Consider the following 21,944-nt stretch of genomic DNA (forward strand, 5'->3'; position numbering starts at 1 on the left):
TCTGCTTTGATCTCTGCGGTAAAGCCGCTGTATAAATGGTTGCACTGTGGCAGATGGCGTACCTGGCCTATTGCAATCTGTTCACCACGTTAACTCATGGATTTGCAGACAGACTCTCGTACCCTCAGGGTTTACTTCCCAAAGACAGCACAGTGCGGCTGATAAATTAATCTGCTAATTACTCATTCCATCATTGACGCCAGGAGATTCTCCCAGGCTTGAACTTCCCCTTGTTCATGTTTTCTTTCATTCCCTGTATTTATTTAAGATTAACCTCTCCTACTGAAGCTGCCTTTTTTCTGGCAACTCTGCAAGTGTTGGAAAATCTGCAAATTCAACGATCCTTGATCACTGATACTTTATTGTCACATGTACCCAGGTACAGTGAAATGCTTTAGTCTACATACACAACCAGGTAAAATCATATAGCAGGCCTCACCTCGGCAGTACACAAGTGTTGCTGTGTGTTGGTGCTGATAAAGCACCAACACTCCACATACTGCTGTTAGTGACAACTTGCTGGGCACTGCTTAAACAGGGCATGGCAAGTTTATTCCTCCTTGCCTTGAATGAAAACGAAACTGCAGATGCAGTAAATTAAAAATAACAACAGAACTTACGAGTATTATTCAACAGGGCAGGCATCATCTGTGGAGAGAGAGAAACACAGTTAAAGTTTCAGACTGAAGATGAAACTTGGTTCTAATGAAACATTTTCAATGTGAACATTAACTCTGTTTCTCTTGTCACGGATGCTCTCCTTGCCTTGATTATTTCTAATTGAAAGATACAGCATGGAAACAGGTCCATTGTCCCACTGAGTCCACGCCGACCATTGATCACCCGTCCACACTAGACACAAAATGCTGGAGTAACTCAGCGGGACAGGCAGCATCTCTGGAGAGAAGGAATGGGTGACGTTTCAAGTCGAGACCCTTCTTCAGATTGATGTCAGGGGAGAGGGAGATACATAGATAAGGAAGTATAAGGTGTGAAGATAGGACAAAGGGAATGGAGATCAAGGAAAATGTAGAGTAGATTATTTCCTATCTCATGCACTGCTGCCACTGCTTTCGAGTATTGGAATAGAAGTCAGTGGACCTGACAACTGTGTGAATTCGGGATGGGTATATTCAAAACTAAACCATGAAAAGAATATATCAATAACCTTGTGCTCGAACCTAGTGTAGTGTTCTCAGGGAAAGGAGTTGAGATGATGGTCGGATGGATTACTTCAGGAGGATCCCCTCTTGAAACTACAAAGAACTTTTTTCATGCAAATGGTGGTGGATGTATAGAACAAGCTGCCAGAGGAGGTAGTTGAGGTAGGGACTATCCCAACATTAAAGATGGAGTTAGACAGGTACATGGATGGGACATGTTTGGAGGGATATGGAACAAATGCTGGCAGGTGGGACTAGTGTAGCTGGGACATGTTGGCCGGTGTGGGCAAGTTGGACCAACGTGCCTGTTTCCACACTGTATCACTCTATGACTCTAACTTGTGGTGGACATTTCATCTGCAGCCTATCTCTTTCACTTCACATGCATAATCTTGAGTTGTCTCCCTCCAGAACGCTGCCAGTCCTGCTGAGAATAGAGTTTTATTTCAGATTTTACTGCTGTTTTATGATTTTCAATAACTTATTTTCTGTGGTTTATCTGCTGAAGCTCAATAGGGTCAGAGAGTCATACAGCGTGGTAACGGGCACTTCGCCCCAACTTGCCCACACCAACCAACATGTCCCATCTACACTAGTCCCACCGCCCTGCATTTGGCCCATACCTCTCTAAACCTATCCCATCCATGTACCTGTCTAAATGTTTTTTAGACGTTGTGATAGCACCTGCATCTCAATCATCACCGTGTGATTTTCTCTCAGCAAACTTCATTTCTGCGACTGATTATTTGCCTGGAAATCTAGCAGCTTGGTCCAGCACGCATTCCATTTGTACGTTGAGGGATCACTCCGCTCACCTTTGGCAGTGTGATGTAGGTTTCCTCAACTGGGAGTTTCATGCCTGCCAACAGGATTCATGCTTGGAGACTAAATGTTATCCAACGGCAGTACTGACATCATGTCTCAGTATCTCTCCCCAAGATATTTGGAGAGAGCAATTTAAAGCAGCAAGTGCACGCACTTTAATTATAACAGAATATGCATTGCACAAAACCTCAGGAGTGTATTATTGTGATATGTCCCGAAACAGAACAATGAAATTCTTACTGTGTAGGAAGGAACTGCAGATGCTGGTTTAAATCGAAGATAGACACAAAATGCTGGAGTAGTTCAGCGGGACAGGGAGCATCTCTGGAGAGAAGGAATGGGTGACGTTTCAGGTTGAGACTCTTCTTCAGACTGATGTCAGGGGAGTTTGAGTAAATTCCTACTTGCAGCAGCACAACAGATGTGTAAACGTATTACTCCGACAAATAAATAAAGTAAGAATTTCATTGTTCTGTTCTGGGACACAAGACAATAAAACACTCTTGACAACTTCAGGTCTCACTGTGGCTTTGACTGCAGAGTGGGGCATATTTTGGTAGTTTATACAATGAGACGCTTGGAAAGCTTGCACTGATATATGGGAATTAGTTGGTCACGTGGTCACAGTCATAGAGTGTGTATCAGTCAAGATTATCGGTGTAACATCTAGGAAATTGGTGACCCTTGAGTCTTAAGTTCTTGCAGCTACGTGCTATGTGAAAAGAAAGAGATTAGTTCAAACAAATGTAGGTCCCTTGCAGTCAGAAACAGGTGAGTTGATCATGGGGAACCAGGATATGGCTGACCAATTGAATAACTACTTTGGTTCCGTCTTCACTAAGGAAGACATAAATAATCTGCCGGAAATAGCAGGGGCCCGCGGGTCAAAGGAGGTGGAGGAATTGAGTGAAATCCAGGTTAGTCGGGAAGTGGTGTTGGGTAAATTGAATGGATTAAAGGCCGATAAATCCCCAGGGCCAGATAGGCTGCATCCCAGAGTACTTAAGGAAGTAGCTCCAGAAATAGTGGATGCATTAGTAATAATCTTTCAAAACTTTTTAGATTCTGGAGTAGTTCCAGAGGATTGGCGGGTAGCAAACGTAACCCCACTTTTTAAGAAGGGAAGGAGAGAGAAAACGGGGAATTACAGACCAGTTAGTCTAACATCGGTAGTGGGGAAACTGCTAGAGTCAGCTATTAAAGATGGGATAGCAGCACATTTGGAAAGTGGTGAAATCATTGGACAAAGTCAGCATGGATTTATGAAAGGTAAATCATGTCTGACGAATCTTATAGAATTTTTCGAGGATGTAACTAGTAGCGTGGATAGGGGAGAACCAGTGGATGTGGTGTATCTGGACTTCCAGAAGGCTTTCGACAAGGTCCCACATAAGAGATTAGTATACAAACTTAAAGCACATGGCATTGGGGGTTCAGTATTGATGTGGATAGAGAACTGGCTGGCAAACAGGAAGCAAAGAATAGGAGTAAACGGGTCCTTTTCACAATGGCAGGCAGTGACTAGTGGGGTGCCGCAAGGCTCAGTACTGGGACCCCAGCTATTTACAATATATATTAATGATCTGGATGAGGGAATTGAAGGCAATATCTCCAAGTTTGCGGATGACACTAAGCTGGGGGGCAGTGTTAGCTGTGAGGAGGATGCTAGGAGAATGCAAGGTGACTTGGATAGGCTGGGTGAGTGGGCAAATGTTTGGCAGATGCAGTATAATGTGGATAAATATGAGGTTATCCATTTTGGCGGCAAAAACGGGAAAGCAGACTATTATCTAAATGGTGGCCGATTGGGAAAGGGGGGGGGAGATGCAGCGAGACCTGGGTGTCATGGTACACCAGTCATTGAAGGTAGGCATGCAGGTGCAGCAGGCAGTGAAGAAAGCGAATGGTATGTTGGCTTTCATAGCAAGAGGATTTGAGTATAGGAGCAGGGAGGTTCTACTACAGTTGTACAGGGTCTTGGTGAGACCACACCTGGAGTATTGCGTGCAGTTTTGGTCTCCAAATCTGAGGAAGGACATTATTGCCATAGAGGGAGTGCAGAGAAGGTTCACCAGACTGATTCCTGGGATGTCAGGACTGTCTTATGAAGAAAGACTGGATAGACTTGGTTTATACTCTCTAGAATTTAGGAGATTGAGAGGGGATCTTATAGAAACTTACAAAATTCTTAAGGGGTTGGACAGGCTAGATGCAGGAAGATTGTTCCCGATGTTGGGGAAGTCCAGGACAAGGGGTCACAGCTTAAGGATAAGGGGGAAATCCTTTAAAACCGAGATGAGGAGAACTTTTTTTCACACAGAGAGTGGTGAATCTCTGGAACTCTCTGCCACAGAGGGTAGTTGAGGCCAGTTCATTGGCTATATTTAAGAGGGAGTTAGATGTGGCCCTTGTGGCCAAGGGGATCAGAGGGTATGGAGGGAAGGCAGGTACGGGATACTGAGTTGGATGATCAGCCATGATCATATTGAATGGCGATGCAGGCTCGAAGGGCCGAATGGCCTACTCCTGCACCTAATTTCTAATTTCTATGTTTCTACTCCAACAATTAAAATAAAACCTGTTTTTGTCCATTAACAGACAAATCATGACTGGTAACTGGATTCAGGCATGGATAATTTGTTTAATGAACAGAATTTGATAGTTGAGACTGATCAGCAATTCTACTGCTGTGTTGGGATTTTGGAGATGAGGCAAGGTGCAACCTGCTCTCTTTGAACAGCTGCTCTGCGCTTCTATACTGCTTGGTGGGAGTGTCAACAAAGCACTCCAATTGCTGATTTAGTCATTCCAAAGTCCCAGGCTAACAATCTGAAGCCACAAGTTCAAATATTGCCACAGTCAATCAGTAATTAAAATTCAATTAAGAGACATTTGGACAGCTACGAGGAGAGAAGAGGTTGAGAGGGATATGGGCCAAAGGTGGGCCAAGTGCAGATGGGGGCATGTTAGAAACATAGAAACATAGAAAATAGGTGCAGGATTAGGCCATTCGGCCCTTCGAGCCTGCACCGCCATTCAATATGATCATGGCTGATCATCCAACTCAGTATCCCATACCTGCCTTCTCTCCATGCCCCCTGATCCCTTTAGCCACAAGGGCCACATCTAACTCCCTCTTAAATATAGCCAATGAACTGGCCTCAACTACATTCTGTGGCAGAGAATTCCACAGATTCACCACTCTCTGTGTGAAAAATGATTTTCTCATCTCAGTCCTAAAAGACTTCCCTCTTATCCTTAAACTGTGACCCCTTGTTCTGGACCTCCCCAACATCGGGACTAATCTTCCTGCATCTAGCCTGTCCAACCCCTTAAGAATTCTGTAAGTTTCTATAAGAAGCTGATATGGGCAAGATGAGCCAAGGGGGCTGTTTCCATGTTGTATGTCTCTATGGCTCTAATTTTATTGTCTGGAATTCTATGTAAAGTTAGGGTCAGTAATGTTGACAGTGGATCTGCTGAATGTGAAGAAGACTTCCCCAGTTCATTCATCTTCCTCAGCTGCCAACACCTAGGTTAGAGTTCTGGGGTCTCCAGAAGTAGAGGAATGTGGTTGACGTATAACTGCTCCCTTGGAAGTGACCAACAGTTGTAACAGGTTTTTTTTGTACTCGGAGAGTTGTGGGTGGTGGTGGAAGCAGATACAATTGTGGTGTTTAAGAGGCTTTTAGACAGACACAATTGGCAGGGAATGGAGGAAGATGGATCATGTGCAGGCAGAGGAGTAGTATAACTTGGCGTCATGTTTGGCCAGGTCATTGTGGGCCTGTTCCTGTGCTGTACTGTTCTCTGTAACTAGAGGGAGAAGACTGATGAGCTTACCCCTTGCGACAACAGTAAAAACAAACCTTGCGTTCAATAATTTCGGGCTGTTCTGTTCATCTAAACGTGGCATTGATTTTTGTGACATAAACAATACAGAAGTCAAACGATAACAAGAATGACAAACAGGAAATTGAGTGCAACAGAAATAGATCCATGTGCTTGGCACGTTAGAATTGATTAAATTAATCAAAATGTGGGATGATCAAACATGAGTTATAAATTTCAATTCCTAGTTCTTTTTTCTTTCTCCCTCAAAGGCAGGTCAAGTCACTGTGCATTCTCTCAGCACTTTTTATCACAGTTATTCCTCTGTAATTGCTGCCTAAAATATGTAAATGTTTTCTTGGATCACTTGGTTTAGCTGTGGGTGGCAAGGTGGCGTAGCGGTCGAACTTGCTGATCCCCTGCAGCTGCACACACAGATGACTGTTTTGGTTCCTTTCACACAGAGAGTGGTGAATCTCTGGAACTCTCTGCCACAGAGGGTAGTTGAGGCCAGTTCATTGGCTATATTTAAGAGGGAGTTAGTTAGATGTGGCCCTTGTGGCGAAGGGGATCAGGGGGTATGGAGAGAAGGCAGGTACGGGATACTGAGTTGGATGATCAGCCATGATCATATTGAATGGCGGTGCAGGCTCGAAGGGCTGAATGGCCTACTCCTGCACCTAATTTCTATGTTTCTATGTTTCCTGAGGGGCATTCTTCTCCCTTTTCTCTCCCAGTTCCATTGATCTCCCAGTTTCTCCCTTTCCCTTAATGGGCATAAATTATCTTTGGAATTTCCTTCACATTATCTGCCAGAGCTATGTCCTCCCTCCTTTTTACCCTTCTTATTTCCTAAGATCTTCGGTTTCCTCCCACACTCCAACAATGTGTTGATTTGTAGGTTAATTGGCTTGGTAACTGTAAAAAAAAAAAGTCCCTGGTGGGTATAGGATAGTATTCATGTGCGGGGATCGCTGGTCGGCGCGGACCCGGTGGGTCTAAAGGGCCTGTTTCCGTGCCATATCTCTAAACTAAACTAAAGTATTTTCCTCAATTCCTAAAACTCCTCCACGGAAGAGCATGATCCCACCTGCAGATACCTGTCGCATTTTTTCCTGACCAGAGCCTCAATTTCTCTCATCGTCCAAGCTTCTTACTCCCACCTGCCTTGCCCTTTTACTCTATCTTAGACTTGGCCTGGCCAGCGGTTGTTTCAGATCAACAAGGGACATAGTGGTTTCCTGAATTCATGAAACAGCATATGGACACACTCTCTGTGCATCCCTTCAACTTTAGACACAGAACAGACTGGTCACAGCTGAAGGGTCTTAAACTCTGACCAGAATAATGAATTAAGGACGATAGACACAAAATGCTGGAGTAACTCAGCGGGACAGGCAGCATCTCTGGAGAGAAGGAATGGGTGACGTTGGGGGTCGAGACTCTTCTTCAGTCTGAAGAAGGATTCCCGACCAGAAACGTCACCCATTCCTTCTCTCCAGAGATGCTGCCTGTCCCGCTGAGTTACTCAAAGATGTTGAGTCTAATTTCTGTGTAAACCACCATCTTCAGTTCCTTCCTGCACATAATGAATTGAGCAATTCATGTCTGAAGCGAATGGAGGAGCCTCATCTCAATATTAAAAGTGATGTTCTTGGTGATTAGTAAAAGGCTGCCATCAGTTTAGCAGTCGCTATATTTTCTATATAAATCAAACGTTGCAGTCTGCTCCTGAAAACTATTTCTCAGTGATGCATTTGTTTAGGGCCCATAAATTGAGACACATCAGAGTGGTGAGAGTTGATTGGACTGAGTTACTGAGAAGCCAACAAAAGTATAGAAAGCAGTGAAATACAGATGTCTCCTTTTCGTCAAGTTGTGAGATTAAAATTGCAACGGTAATGCTTGAGTTAGAGCGTGATTTATAGCTGGTTGGAAATACAATATGAAGTCCCATCAGATAAATCAGACAAGATTCAATTAGATTCCACCGATCTGCCACCATGAATCTTCACCTGTCACGTGGAACTTCCCTTTTAATTTACATTGTAGCATAGGTTATGTCACCGGAGCATTCATTTGAGCGTTCATTTGCCTTTGACGGGACTGCGGTGAATGGTCTGATGGGCCTTTATTCAGTTTTAAATAGGTGAGCATGAGGTGGGTGCCTGAATGTTGAGATTTCAACGCTGCCATCTCCAGCCTTCCCTTCACTGAAGGAGGTGAGGCATAAAATCAAGGCCACTGATGTTTGGTTTACAAAGGAACTGCAGATGCTGGAACATCGAAGGTAGACAAAAGTGCTGGAGAAACTCAGCAGGTGAGGCAGCATCTATGGAGCGAAAGAAATAGGCAACATTTCGGGCCAAAACCCTTCTTCAGTCTGAAACGTTGACTATTTCCTTCGGTCCATTGATGTTGCTGCACCCGCTGAGTTTCTCCAGCACTTTTGTCTACCACTGATGTTTGGCTGACTTCTTGTTGAGCTTTTGTTGATCCTGTCAATTCAATGATTCAATGGTACATTATTGTCATCTGTACCCAGGTAGAGTGAGATTCTTTGTTTTTGCACACACAGACTTCACCTGGGCAACTCACAAAGAGTCGGCATGTTTCTGGTGCTGATAGTGTTTCAAAAGTTTCAAAAGAGTGAAGGGTCCTTTACCCTGACCCACGTGTCCAGCTGGGTTTCTGATCTCAAGAGATACCACACTGCAATGAAACGTACTGACTGGCTAGGTTTTCACTGTGAGCTCTATGCATTGGCATTGTAAACGCGTTAACAAATAATACGTAGTACCCAAAGGAAATCTTCCTTCAGATGAGACCAGGTGGTTCCTAGCAGCATGGTTATGCGGGAGACTCATTAGGGCCAGTGTTTGGCTTAATGTCAAGTCAGGACCAAAATGAGACAACGAGGTTTAATCTTTTCAAGGTCGACACTGGTGTCAAAGATGTATGTTTATCTCACGATCTACTGCACCCCAGGTCTGTGGTTCAACTGGGGCAGAATGTTGGATCTGGTTGTCCTGCTTGTGAGATTCGAATAAGGTTGGCTGTAGAAAGATGATAAAATATATCGTTACAACAGGGACTAAGAGATGCAATATAAGGAACCATTTGGCCTTTTGCTAATGGATATTATTGTGCATCATGTTTATCTTTTAGTGATGCATCTGTTCACCATCAGATGATAATTGTTTTTGCATATTAAACAGACTGAACAAAGTAGTTATGTAGGATTGAGTGTATTACTGTACCCAAGCCGATTGCTTCTTTGGGTAATTCCAATAACGGCCAAGTTTAAAATACCTGAAAATCTATCATGAAGATAGACACAAAATGCTGGAATACCTCAGTGGGTCAGGCAGACATTCTTCAGTCTGAAGAAGGGTCTTAACCCAAAACGTCACCCATTCCTTTTCTCCAGAGATGCTGCCTTTCCTGCCAAGCTACTCCAGCATTTTCGTTTTAAACTAGCATCTGCAGTTCCTTCCTGAAAATATATCATTATGGGTTAGATGCATTGGTCAGACTGCATAATGCAGAAAATAAATGTGGCAATGGAAACTTGGTTAATGCTGCATGAATTCCTGTCACTTAACACGCGCAAGGTCACCATTATTCAGGTCAAAATCATTTGAGATTGGCTCCAGTGTCAGCAACAGGAACATTGTGGTTATGTTGAAGACAGACACTCACACGACAAAGTTGAGTGTCAGGCATGTTGTAATATATGTACAAATGAAAGTTGAGAATATCAGCTGGAAATTTGTGTAAACGTGTGCAATGTGATTCTATACATGACCCATGTACAAAATACACAGCAGCTCAGTTTCTGGGCAATTGGGTTTCAACTCTCTGACCTTAGAACAGTTGCATTCCCTCTGCACTCACATTGCCTTGAGTGAAATCATATTCTGACCAAATTCCACCCACTAATTCATTGATGTTCTACCCAGTTCCCAAGATTTTATAAAGAAATGTATCTAAAAAGAAAATCTAAGTTTGGATGAAATGCTTTGCAAATGCATTCATAACTCTCTATAGCCAGCCAAATAAATGTATACTGGCTGTAAAAATATACATTGAAAGAAAAATCTGTTTCAGCTCCCTGGTACAAACTAGCTTTTGATGTTGTCTGCATTTGGACCTTTTTTTCAGTTTAGCTTCAAGGATAATAAATTTTGCTAGACCATTTCACTAAAATCTTTAACCCTATTGCTATGTGTACATAGAAATAGCAGCCTTTTAAAAGCCTGTAATATTGAGTTGGTCTTCAACATGCCATACCGCACTCTTCTGGATAACTGCCTGATGCTACCAGTTTCCCTCGGGCTGGGTTGCTTGGCTTGGCAGCTGCTCATGTTACCACAGCCAAATACAATTTGCGTTCCTTTGGTTTGTAAGGGAAGGACACTGCCAGGTGTGACATCTCTGCCTGGGCTACCATTACACACCTCCTAGTGGACAAATGAAGAGCAATATTTTGATAAAGATTCAATAGGTTAGCTGGAACCTACCAACATGTATAGAGCAGTCCTGAGCTGCCATCTACCTCATTGGAGATCCTTGGACTATATTTGATTTGACTTTACTGGACTTTATCTTGCATTAAACATTATTCATGTTATTCGTCTTATCATGTATTTATACACTGTGGACGGCTCGATTGTAATCGTGTATTGTCTTTCCGCATGCTGGTTAGCACACAACAAAAGCTTTTCGCTGCACCTCGGTCCACGTGACAATAAACTAAACTCAAACTCAAGCATTGACTGAAAAACTAACTAGAGTTAATTTGTCTAATGTGACTTTGAGGTGATTAGTATTTACATTTTTTTACAGTACTGCAAAATAATTTAACAATGAACTGAAATGTTGGACAATTGTTTCTGTCTAGATCAGCCAGTGGAAGAATTTCCATGTGGGATTGCTGCTCCTTCACGATTGTGTCCGAATGGAACCATTTGTAGTGGCTACTGGAATGGACCCAACTATGGGATTACAAATTTCGACAACATCCTATTTGCTGTTCTCACAGTCTTCCAGTGCATCACCATGGAAGGGTGGACTGACATTCTTTACAATGTGAGTACAGATCACACACTGCACAGTTTTAGGAATGGCAGGTGGTTCTTGTGGTTGAGAGGGAAAAATAGATCAGCCTTGATCTAATGATGGAGCAGACTCGGTGGGCTGAATGGCCTAATTCTGCTCCTACATTTCATAATCTTATGATCTTAGCATTTGAGAAGTTTGTTCAAGAATCTGATCACAGCCGGGAGGAAGCGGTTCTTGAATCTATGAATTTGACGTATGCATTTTTGTTATCCATATGATCCAGAGCAGAGTGGGGAGCCAGTGAAATAGCGTCTGCTGTTGGCTTGTTGTGGAGATAGTTAAATTAAAGTGGATCTCGGTCAATTCTGAGGTAGGATTTGCACCATAACCAACTTCTCAGCACACTTCACTTGAGTAGATGTAAGTGTTACCTGTCGGTGGTCAGTGAGGCAGGTCACCATAGGCACTGGTACAATATATGCCTTTATGAAGCAGGTGAGATCTTCAGACCACAGAAGCGAGAGACTGAAGACGTCTGCAGAGGCCAAGTGTACTGCCTGGGACGGGAGCTTTGCATGGATTGAAGGATGCTCCGCGATTGTCCTCGGACACAGATCACAGAGTTATGACCAGTTGTGGGAGCTCATGCAGGTGTGTCATTATTCTCCCTTTCAGAGCGTGCACAAAAGCCATTGAGGCCCATCAGTAAGAGATGCTTCATTGCCACTTATTCTAACTGGTTTTGCCATGATAGCATGCAAGCCTTGCTACAGCTGTTGAGCATCCATCTGTGATCAGCCTGATGAAGGATCTCGACCCAAAACATCACGCCTTCCTAAAAATAAAATATTAATTGCCTATCGAAGCTTAGTCTCGATTGTGAGAAATACACTATGGATTTGGAAGGCTGTCTAGATCTCTGGATGTAGGAGGAGGTATAGATGGGGTAGACAATCAGAACCTTTTTTCCCCAGGGTGGTAATGTCGAAGACTGTAGGTATAGGTTTAAGTTGAGAGAGGCAAAGTTTAAAGGAGAGTGCAGCATAAGTTATTTACAGCACATAAAGAGTGGTGAGTGCTTGGACCTTGCTGCCAGGGGTGGTGGTGGAAGCAGATATGATCGTGACATTTAAGATACTTTGGGATAGGCACATGGATAGGCAGGGAATGGGGGGATATGAATCACGTGCAGACCCAACACAACTTGGCATCATGTTCGGTAAGGACTACGTGGGTTGAAGGGTCTGTTCCGGAGCTATACTGTTCTCTGTTCTATGTTAATGGAGACACAGGAAACTGCCGATACTGGATGTTTGAGCAAAATACAATGGTCAGAGGAACCCAGTCAGTCAGGCAGCATCTACGGAGGGGATGGGCAGACCACGTTTTGAGTGAGGATCCTTCTTCAGACTGACGAAGGATCCCAACCTGAACCTCTGTCCATTCCTTCAACAGATGCTGCCTGAGCCGCTGAGTTCCTCCAGCCTTTGGTCAGCTGCTTCTCGTAATGTGGGGTTTGCCTATATAAGCTTTGGAGGAACTTGAATTGATGCATATGTCCTGAGCAAAATGAGGTCCAAGTGTATCTTTAAGAAATTAGGTAAATTAATGTAAGTTTTCTGCAGTAATTATTCAGTGACAGAATAACACAGTAGCCACTGCAGATTCTCATGAGGTAAGGCTGCACACCTCTGCATTCTTGGAAGGTGAGCTCAGTTTGATTGTTTAAGAAGGAACTGCAGACCCTGGCAAAATCAAAGGTAGATAAAAATGCTGGAGAAACTCAGAGGGTGAGGCAGTATCTATGGAGCAAAGGAAAAGGTGACGTTTCGGGTCGACAAGAAGGGTCTCGACCCAAAACGTCACCTTTTCCTTTGCTCCATAGATGCTGTCTCACCCGCTGAGTTTTTCCAGCATTTTTATCTACCTTCGCTATGATTGTTTATCTGACTGTCCCGTTAATTGATGAAGAGAAATCATTCAGTATTCCTTTTGTCATTTTATTTGGTTGATAAATTGCAGTGGGAGCCTTTTTTATTCTGTATTGAAATATGCAATGAATGCTGTTACAATTCAGTGCCCCACCGGTTCTGGCACAAATTGTATTTTGCTCTGTGTGTTGGCGTACCTTGAGCCTTGTTGAGTAAAAGTAGCTGGAAAAAGGATTTCATCTGCATGAACAAACAGACTTGTGTTGCAGCACAGCACTGATTTGTGTGGCTCAGTTACTTTGAACTTGGAGCAGACTAGATGGGCTGAATGACCTAATTCTGCTCCCATGTCTTATGGCCTTTTACCTTCTTGCATCAGTAGGAAACAATATATAGCAAAATAAAACACAAAGTGCTGGAGGAACTCAGCAGGTCAGGCAGCATCTGTGGAGGGAATGAACAGACCACGTTTGGGTTGGGACTCTTTTTGGTCAGGGAAGTGTCTTGACTCAAGTCGCCTGTCCAGACGCTGCTTGACTGCCAGCACATTGTGTTTGCTCAAGATTTCAGCATCTGCAATCTCTTATGTCTCTATGTAACAACGGAAAGTTTCTCAAATAATGCGTCTACAAATATCACAGGACAAAGCAGATTTGGATTATCCCACTACTGGTAACTAAGTGAAAATCAACTGTTCTCATCTTCAGTGAGGGCATTAGTCAATATTTGATTAATTCATCATAATTTGATTGCCTGGACCTTGCTACGCTCAGAGAGCCAGGATTGGGAGCTGTTTTTTAAATTTTTTTATTTTCTTGGGACAGCGAGAGGTAATGAACAAATCAACCTCTTCATAGTTGCTGTTCGATTAAGTTTCTTTGAGCGGGACTATTTTGAATGGTTGAAGATCCACCAAGTTAACCACTGTTTGCACTTCACTTCCCTTGCAAAATGCGGGCAGGTGGGACTAATGTCATCTAAGGTGGGGCTAAGGTGGGAGCATCTTGATCAGCATGGGCAAGTTGGGCTGAAGGGCCTGTTTCTATGCCGTATAACCCAGTGACTCCAAATGTGCCAAGATACTCCACAGATCCAAGCATTGTGCTTGAGCACGAATAGGGGGACAAATAGGGGAAACAACCCCAAGGTAACAATCTATGGGCTTAAGAGGATGATGGACCAGTTGTGGGAACTGTGTGCATGTGTGTGCAAGATTACTTCAAAAGAGTATCAAATTTGTTGCCTTCTGAGAAAATATTAAACTAAGGCTTCACTCACTTGACTAAAAGATCCCATTTCAAAGATGACACTGTAGTTAATCCTGATGTCCCTGTTGATGTTGAACCCAAATCAACATTCCCTTAAGAAAAATGGTTCATTTGACCTTGTTCACATTGTCGCTATGTGCAATTGGATTCAAAATTGGTTTGACAGCAGGAAATGGCATGAGTTAATGGGTTTTCTTGGAGAGATGGTAAGCCTAACAGGACTTTGTGCCAGAACGACTGATATTCACACTGTGCTCCAATGATTTGGGTGCAGGACTAGCGAGAGCATGTCCAAATGTAAAGTAATGAATTTTACAGAGTTGAACGGAATTGAAAGCGGATATTGATGATATTTACACAGAAAATTAAAATCAATATATTCATGTTTATGATAAGAGTAATTATAGTATTTGTGCAGAACCACCAGCAAAATATTAAAAGTAACATATCAAGTGAAGAAATTGATTTAAAAAAATGAATGACACAGATATGCAATCTAAAAATTCAGAAGTACTGGTGATAAGATCACAGTAAGATTGCAGATGAGAATGACTGAGACAGTTTTGATTCGATTAACTAGAACTTTCAGTTGACCAGTAAATAAGGCAGATTTCCCAGCAAACTGCATGGACCAAAGGTGAAGCAAGATTGGAGTTGTTTTAATTAGGACAAATAATGCAGGAGTGCTTTGGAGGCAGGGGATGATGTAGCACTGACAGAGCCTGTGGTACGAATATTAGCTCCTTGATCCAATTCATCCCAATCCATTGCTCTTTTCTCAAAGCCCTTGCTGTGTTTCACTTGAATATATTGTAAACTTGAAACTGTTCACTGTATATTCAGTTTCATTTGGAATTACTTCAGGCCATCAAGAAACAAAGCATAAAGAAATGTATCCTAGTGTTGTCCTTGTATAGGAACAAGGGACCATTATGGACTCCACTCTTCCTTACGTTCTCTATTGCCAGCCATGATTACTTCTGGCCTCCCACCTCCAGATTACCCTCCACCCCACCTCTACTTTCAGTCTGAAGGACGGTTCTAACCTGATGCGTCACCCATTCTTTTTCTCCAGAAGTGCTGCTGAGTTACTCCAGCATTTTGTGTCCATCTCCAGTGTTGTCCTTGTTGATTTCCCACTTCGCCTTGTGTCAAAGTCTTCTGGTTACCAGCTCTTCAGCCACAGCTGACTGCTTTCTCCTCTGTTCCACTTGTCAAAAACCATCAGTGGTTTGAACATCTTAGTCCTTTCCTTCCTTGATGGGTTTTTTTTGGCTCAGATTTACATGGACCTCCAGTCTCAGAGACTAGTTTTCAGGCAGCTTTAGGTTCTGATGTCAGCTATAACACAGCTGATGTTCCTCACCTCTGACTCAGCAGCTTGTCGACTCGAGGCCCAATCCAGAGACCAACTCTGTGTGTTTTTCTTTTGACCTTGCATTTTCTTATGACAAATCAGGAGGTTACTCAACACAAGTACGCTGGCTCCCAGAGGGTTTCAAATCGGTCCCTAGTACCCACTTATTTTGTTGGAGCCTATTCCTTCTCCCATGCTCATCAACCCCCTCGCCCCATGAGTCTACTGCCACCCACCAACGCGAGGATAAGTTTACAGCCCATGAGAGGTTTGTTCAAAGTTTCTTAAAGCTGGGAAGAAGCTGTTCTTGTATCTGGCAGTACGCGCATTCAAGCTTTAGTATATTCTGCTGGTCAAGGGAATGTAGAAGAGAAAATGACTAGGGCATGAGTGGCCCTTGATTATGTTGGCTGCTTTCCCGTAGCAGTGTGAGGTGCAGCTGGAATCGATGGTGGAGGGTGAGGGAGGCTTGTATACGTGACGTTAGAAGTTCTACTTTAATATTCTGCTGTCTACTTAATTGAATTCCTGTTGTGTATTAATATACCTTGCGCTGCCTGCTCTCCTGACACCTGGCAGAGGCGTGAAGAGGGGATCAACAATGTTTGATAGTCAGACGCCATGTGATTGAAACGTTCTTATGTCTCGTTGCAGTGAACGCCTTTTGTGTAATTAGATTGCAGTCCCACCGATGTAAAGGTTTCACACTTTCACAGGGTTTCTTTCAAGGCGACAGGAATCAACAGCTACAAATTGTGCCAAGACACAATAATATTTCATAAAAGGCTCCTATATTCCATAATAAAGGGCAAGCGTCTTATATTCTTCACCCCCTGCAAGTAGACTAATGGCATTGTAAATCATTTGCTAAAAGGCATCTGTCCAAACATTTGCTTTATCAAAACACAGTATTGTTCAAGAATCAACCATGAATGTTTGAATATTGTATCTGAATCCAAACTGTCTGGTATCCTTAAAGAAGATAATAATCCAGGTTCATTTCTAGTCAGTCTGATTACATACACAGTGCATGCCAGCAATGCACTCTGTATTTTAAATTGTAACACACATGAATTATGTAGGGCAGTAATATGTGATTTTATCAAATTCTTAATTTAAAGGACATGCTTCACTTTTATAACATGGCTGTTTTGCTGTCCCTACTCATTTCTAAAGGATCGCACTTATCCACTGAAGCTTAAAATCCTCCGTGTTCAGCAAAATTCTTTGGAGCAGAGAAATCCATGCAACGTCCATAGTGGATGTGAAATTTTACAATAATTAACTGTAGGTTAACTGTCATTACCGCAGGTTTATTAAGGCCACAATTAATTATCTTGCACACACATCATTACAGTGAATGGAGCAGTGAGTGACTGCCATCTGCACTGATCATCAACATTGTAATAATAACCCTTGACATTAAATCAAACATTTTAAATCCACACGAACCAAAGTGATCTTTAAGGGTTTATTGAAATATGTTTCTCATAGTTTCAAATCTATTAAGTTAGTTTAGGATTTAATCCTAAATGGATTGTAGCAAAAACAAGCAAAGATTGCAAACAAAAACTGCAAACAATCTCTGGAGAGCAGAGGCTGGAATATCCTCGCAAGCAGAAGGAATTGAAATTGAACAGCCTTTGGCTGTTATCATTATCTCGATCTAACACCTCAAACTCAGACAAGACAGGCAGGAGCATGGAAAGACAGTTGGATTAAATTGGATTTATTCCAATGCACTGGCAAGGCACTGGCAAGGTGGATGAACTCTAGAGGGTGTGGGAGTGAGATGTTGTAACCATTACAGAAAGATGGTTGAGGAAAGGACAGGACAGGCAGCTCAGTTACACGTATAAGAGGCCGTGGCAAAAGAGGAGGGGAGTTACTTCATTTATCAAGGAGAACAAGGAGATGACATTTCTGAGGGGAATGTGTAGGAAGAAATTGCAGATGCTGGTTTAAACTGAAGATACACACAAAATACTGGAGTAACTCAGCGGGACAGGCTGAGAGAGAAGGAATGGGTGACATTTCAGGTTGAGACCCTTCTTCAGACGTGAGGCTGCATGAGTGCAGTTGAGAAATAAAGAGGGAATGATCATTTTGTTGTGTTTATACTATGGGCCCCAAATTGTCACCAAGATTCAGAAGGACAGCTGCAAGACTAACAAGGTTATCAAATGAGGCTATTTTAACTTGCCCAACATAGACTGGGACTACCTTAGTGCAAAGTGAGGTGGACTTTGGCAAGTGCGCTCAGGCAATATGTGGAAGGCCCTACAAAGGAGAGGGGAATATTTGATCTACTCTCAGGGAATTAGACAAGGCAAGGCAAGTTCTAATAGATTTGTAGTTGCTGGTCACGGTGTGTATTACGCGCGCATGGTGCGCGATGACATAGGCAGTGACGCACGGCTGAGCGCGACGTCGCAGGATTTTATGATGTACAAAATCTTTACACGCCATCTGCGTGACCCGCAAATGACGTCCAAGTGGGACAGGCCCTTAAGTGGGCTTTTTCACAGCTTCCATCTTTTGTTGATGATCGGTGACGTGTAGAGGTCGGTGTAGAAGCTGTGCCTCGTGTTTGTTAAGCATAAGGCCTGTCTTCTTGAATGGGTCCGTGAACTAATTGTTGCAGGCCTCCAAATGTGCAAAGATAGCAGAGTCATCCGCATAAGTCTACGATTCCACTACAATTGTTACACTTTTGTACTGAGCTACGATTGTGCTTTGTCTATGGTATGATTTTACTGGATTGTGTGCAAAACAAAGCATTTCACTGTACCCACGTACATGTGACAATACAGTATCATTGCCTATCATTGAGTATAAAACTGCTCCACCACTGAGGTCTGTGTCCTTGGTTCTGGAGCGCAGCAACCAGGCGTCGAATAGTTTCTCGTTAGTTCTGAGGATGACGCTCCATTCTCACGGGTGGTTTGTTGGAAATATTGTGCAGAGAGAGTGTAGGGGCAGTGATCCTCGTCTTCCTATGTCTTTCTGGTCGGCAGTGGAAAGATGCCAACAGCTCTGACATTACAAAATCCATCAAATTCACTGGAAACATAAACAAGTTTACTTTGATTTTACTTACTTTACACTACCTTACACCTTAACTTACACATTAATTCCCCTTCACATTCCCACACTTACCGTTCTGTCCTGGGCCACATCCATTGTCAAGAGTGAGGTCCAACGCGAATTGGAGAAACAACACCTCATATTTTGCTTGTGCTGCTTGCAACCCAACAGTTGGAATATTGAATACTCTAACTTCAAGTATCCCCTCTCCCCATCCCTCCCCCACCCGACTCATTGTACTTGCTTTTAAGTCGTCTTGTTGAATCTCATTGTCTGTAACTATTTTTCACCTAGCCCTCAGCTAACAAAGGCCTGCTTCCTTTATCATCATTACTTTTTTGCATATCTATCATTGATTTGTGCTATGTCTCTCTCGTTATCACCCTCAATATCTCTCGTTTCCCTTTCCCCTGACTCAGTCTCAGATTGTCAGCTATTCCTTTTCTCCAGAGCTGCTGTCGGACCCACTGACGACTCCAGCATTTTGTGTCTATCTTTGGTTTAAACCAGTTTCTCCAGTTCCTTGCTAAACAAGTTTGTGTCCTCTCTCAGGGCAGAAGCCCCAGCGACACGGCTGTAACATTGGTTCCACTGAGCAGGCCACATTGTTGGCATGTCTGAGACCAGGCTGGAAAGGCTGGGACTTTACTTCTTGGAGCATTGGGGGATGCGGGGTGACCTGTTCAAGGTTTATAATACGGTGAGGGGTGTAGTTGGCGGCGCGACTCACCCGTTGCAGCGGCCCCTACAGCCTGTCTGTCTTTTTTTTATTTTTTGTCTAGTTAAATGTAGTGCTTGGTGTTTTTTAATAGTATTTTTAAATGTGTAAATGTGGGGGGCGGGGGGGGAGGGGGAAACTATTTAAATCTCTTCCCTGTCCGGGAGCCCCGACTTTTTCCCTGTCGGGTCTCGGCTGTCGTTGGGGCCTAGCACCGTGGAGCAGCCTCCAACCTGAACGACCCGGGGGCTCCAGTCCCGGAGACTGCGGAGCTGCGGATCTGCGGACTCACCATCGTGGGGCTGGCCGGCCTTGGAGCGTGGGGAGCGGTGGTGACTCGCTGCTGCGCCTCGACTCCTGGGGCTCGGAGGCTCCAGCAACGCAGCCGCAGGTCCGGTGGACTGTGACATCGGGAGCTCGCGGGTCTGGGAGGAGAGAGAGAGAGACCGCTTCCCGGAGCTCCCGCAACGCGACTTCTCCAGCCGGTGTCACGGGGTTGGAACAACCCGGACCGGGACGAACATCACCCGGCACGGCTTCATGGCCGTGGGACTCACCATCGCCCGTGGGGGTTCCAACCTTGGACTTTCAGACCGGGAGCGGGGCCGTAAATCGCCCCGCGCAGCCTAAAATGGCCGTGGGACTCATCATCGCCCGCCTGGGGCTTGGACATCGGGAGAGACATGGAGAACAGGGGAGAGAAAAGACTTGCCTTCCATCACAGTGGCTTCACTGTGATGGATGTTTGTGTGAATTTAATTATGTGTATGTCTGTAAGACAGTGTCTTTGTTTGTATGGCTGTGGAAACAACATTTCGTTTGAGTCTCACTGGGGCTCAAATGATAATAAATTTGTATTGTATTGTATTGTATTGTAGATAAAGTGAATGGTCACGGTCTTTTCACCTAGGGTAGCAGAGTCTAAAGCTTGGGGGCATATGTTTAAGGTAAGATGGGAAAGATTTAAAAGGGGCCTGAAGGGCAACTTTTTCCACCCAGAAGGTGGTGGGTATATGGAACGAGTTCTCAGAGGAAGCTGCAGAGGTGAGGAGAGTCACAATACTTAGATAGAACAGGTTTAGAGGGATTTGAGCCAAATGCATCTAAATGGGACTTGCTCAGATAGACGTCCTGGTCAACCTGGTCACCATTTCCATGGTGTGTGATTCTGTTGCCAGACTCCCAAAACAGACACTTTTCTTTGAGCTCTAGCGTGGGAAGGGATTACAAGGCAGACGGAAGAAATGCTCCGCGGACGGGCGACACAGTGGCGCAGCGGAAGAGTTGCTGCCTTACAGCGCCGGAGACGCGGGTTAGATCCTGACTGCAGGCGCTGTCTGTACTGAGTATACGTAGGGACAATTTACATTTTTGCCAAGCCAACGAACCTACAAACCTGTGCATTCTTGGACAGCACCCGTAGTCAGGATCGAACCCGGGTCTCTGAATATGTAACCGCTGTAAGGCAGCAACTCTACCGCTGCGCCACCATTCCACCCATAAATGTCAGAATGGGCACATCGCCTGGGAAACTAGCCACGTACCCATCCTGTCAGGCATCTCCTGCTCCATCTGTGGAAGAATCCAAGGATCTTACATTCAAGGCCTCATCAGCAAACTATGGAACTGGTGCGGATACAAGTCAACCTCATTCCCAAGGGACTGCTTAAGCAGCAACCAGAATTAACAGCTGCTCACCTGTGCAATCTGCTCCACCAGCTTGCATTTATATAGTGGCTGACCTGAGTAAATTATTTCAGGGAGTAAAAGACTTATATTATGGGAGAGTTGAGGGAAAGAGAGCCTCTCTTCTGAAATCACAGGACGCTGACATAAACACCGATTCAGATTTAATTTTTTATGGATCTGTGACAAATTAAACCAATTAAGAATTGGTTACAAATAAGCATGGTGTTATTTAGTGCCAGCTGTTATGCCCAGCATCGCTTAGGTTATGGGGCTGGCAATCATCATGCTCTCATTTTATTCAATGCAATTGGGCTTTATAACTGTCCTTGCAAATTAAATAAAATCTTACTTAAATGCATAATCATTCTGTGAATAATGTAATTAGCGGGTTAAATTTATGTAAAGTTGTCAATAAAAAACAGATAAATATGTTTACAAAAATATATTTAATGTAGTTCTCTTGTTGTAGGTATGTGCCTATACACAATCTGTAAATGTGATTGATTTTAAATTTGAGGTGCTTCAAAAATATACTGTATTTATTTTGAATCTGGTGTTAAATTGTATCGGATATTTTTATCTTCAAATCAAATTAGTTAAGACCAAAGTTGGACTCTTGAAGACTGAAAAGGTGAATTTATCATGGGGAACAAGGAAATGGCAGATGAGTTGAACAGGTACTTTGGATCCGTCTTCACTGAGGAGGACACAAACAATCTTCCTGATGTACTAGTGGCCAGAGGATCTGGGGTGATAGAGGAACTGAAGAAAATCCACATTAGGCAGAAAATGGTGTTGGTGATGGGTCTGAAGGCTGATAAATCCCCAGGGCCTGGTGGTCTGCATCCCAGGGTACTTAAGGAAGTTGCTCTAGAAATCGTGGATACATTGGTGATAATTTTCCAATGTTCTATAGATTCACGATCAGTTCCTGTGGATTGGAGGGTAGCTAATATTATCCCACTTTTTAAGAAAGGCGGGAGAGAGAAAACAGGGAATGATAGACCAGTT

General features: G+C 43.6%; 1 protein-coding gene across 1 annotated transcript in view; it reads left to right on the plus strand.

Moving 5' to 3' along the window:
• cacna1ba (calcium channel, voltage-dependent, N type, alpha 1B subunit, a) overlaps nt 1–21,944 on the plus strand; it is a 494,356-nt gene that overhangs the window by 219,322 nt on the left and 253,090 nt on the right. The window contains exon 8 of the mRNA XM_055659954.1: nt 10,723–10,910. Coding sequence (XP_055515929.1) covers nt 10,723–10,910 — 188 coding nt within the window. The remainder of the gene's footprint in view (nt 1–10,722; nt 10,911–21,944) is intronic.

The sequence above is a fragment of the Leucoraja erinacea genome, chromosome 31 (genome assembly GCF_028641065.1).
Source record: "Leucoraja erinacea ecotype New England chromosome 31, Leri_hhj_1, whole genome shotgun sequence".
Classification (NCBI taxonomy): domain Eukaryota; kingdom Metazoa; phylum Chordata; class Chondrichthyes; order Rajiformes; family Rajidae; genus Leucoraja; species Leucoraja erinaceus.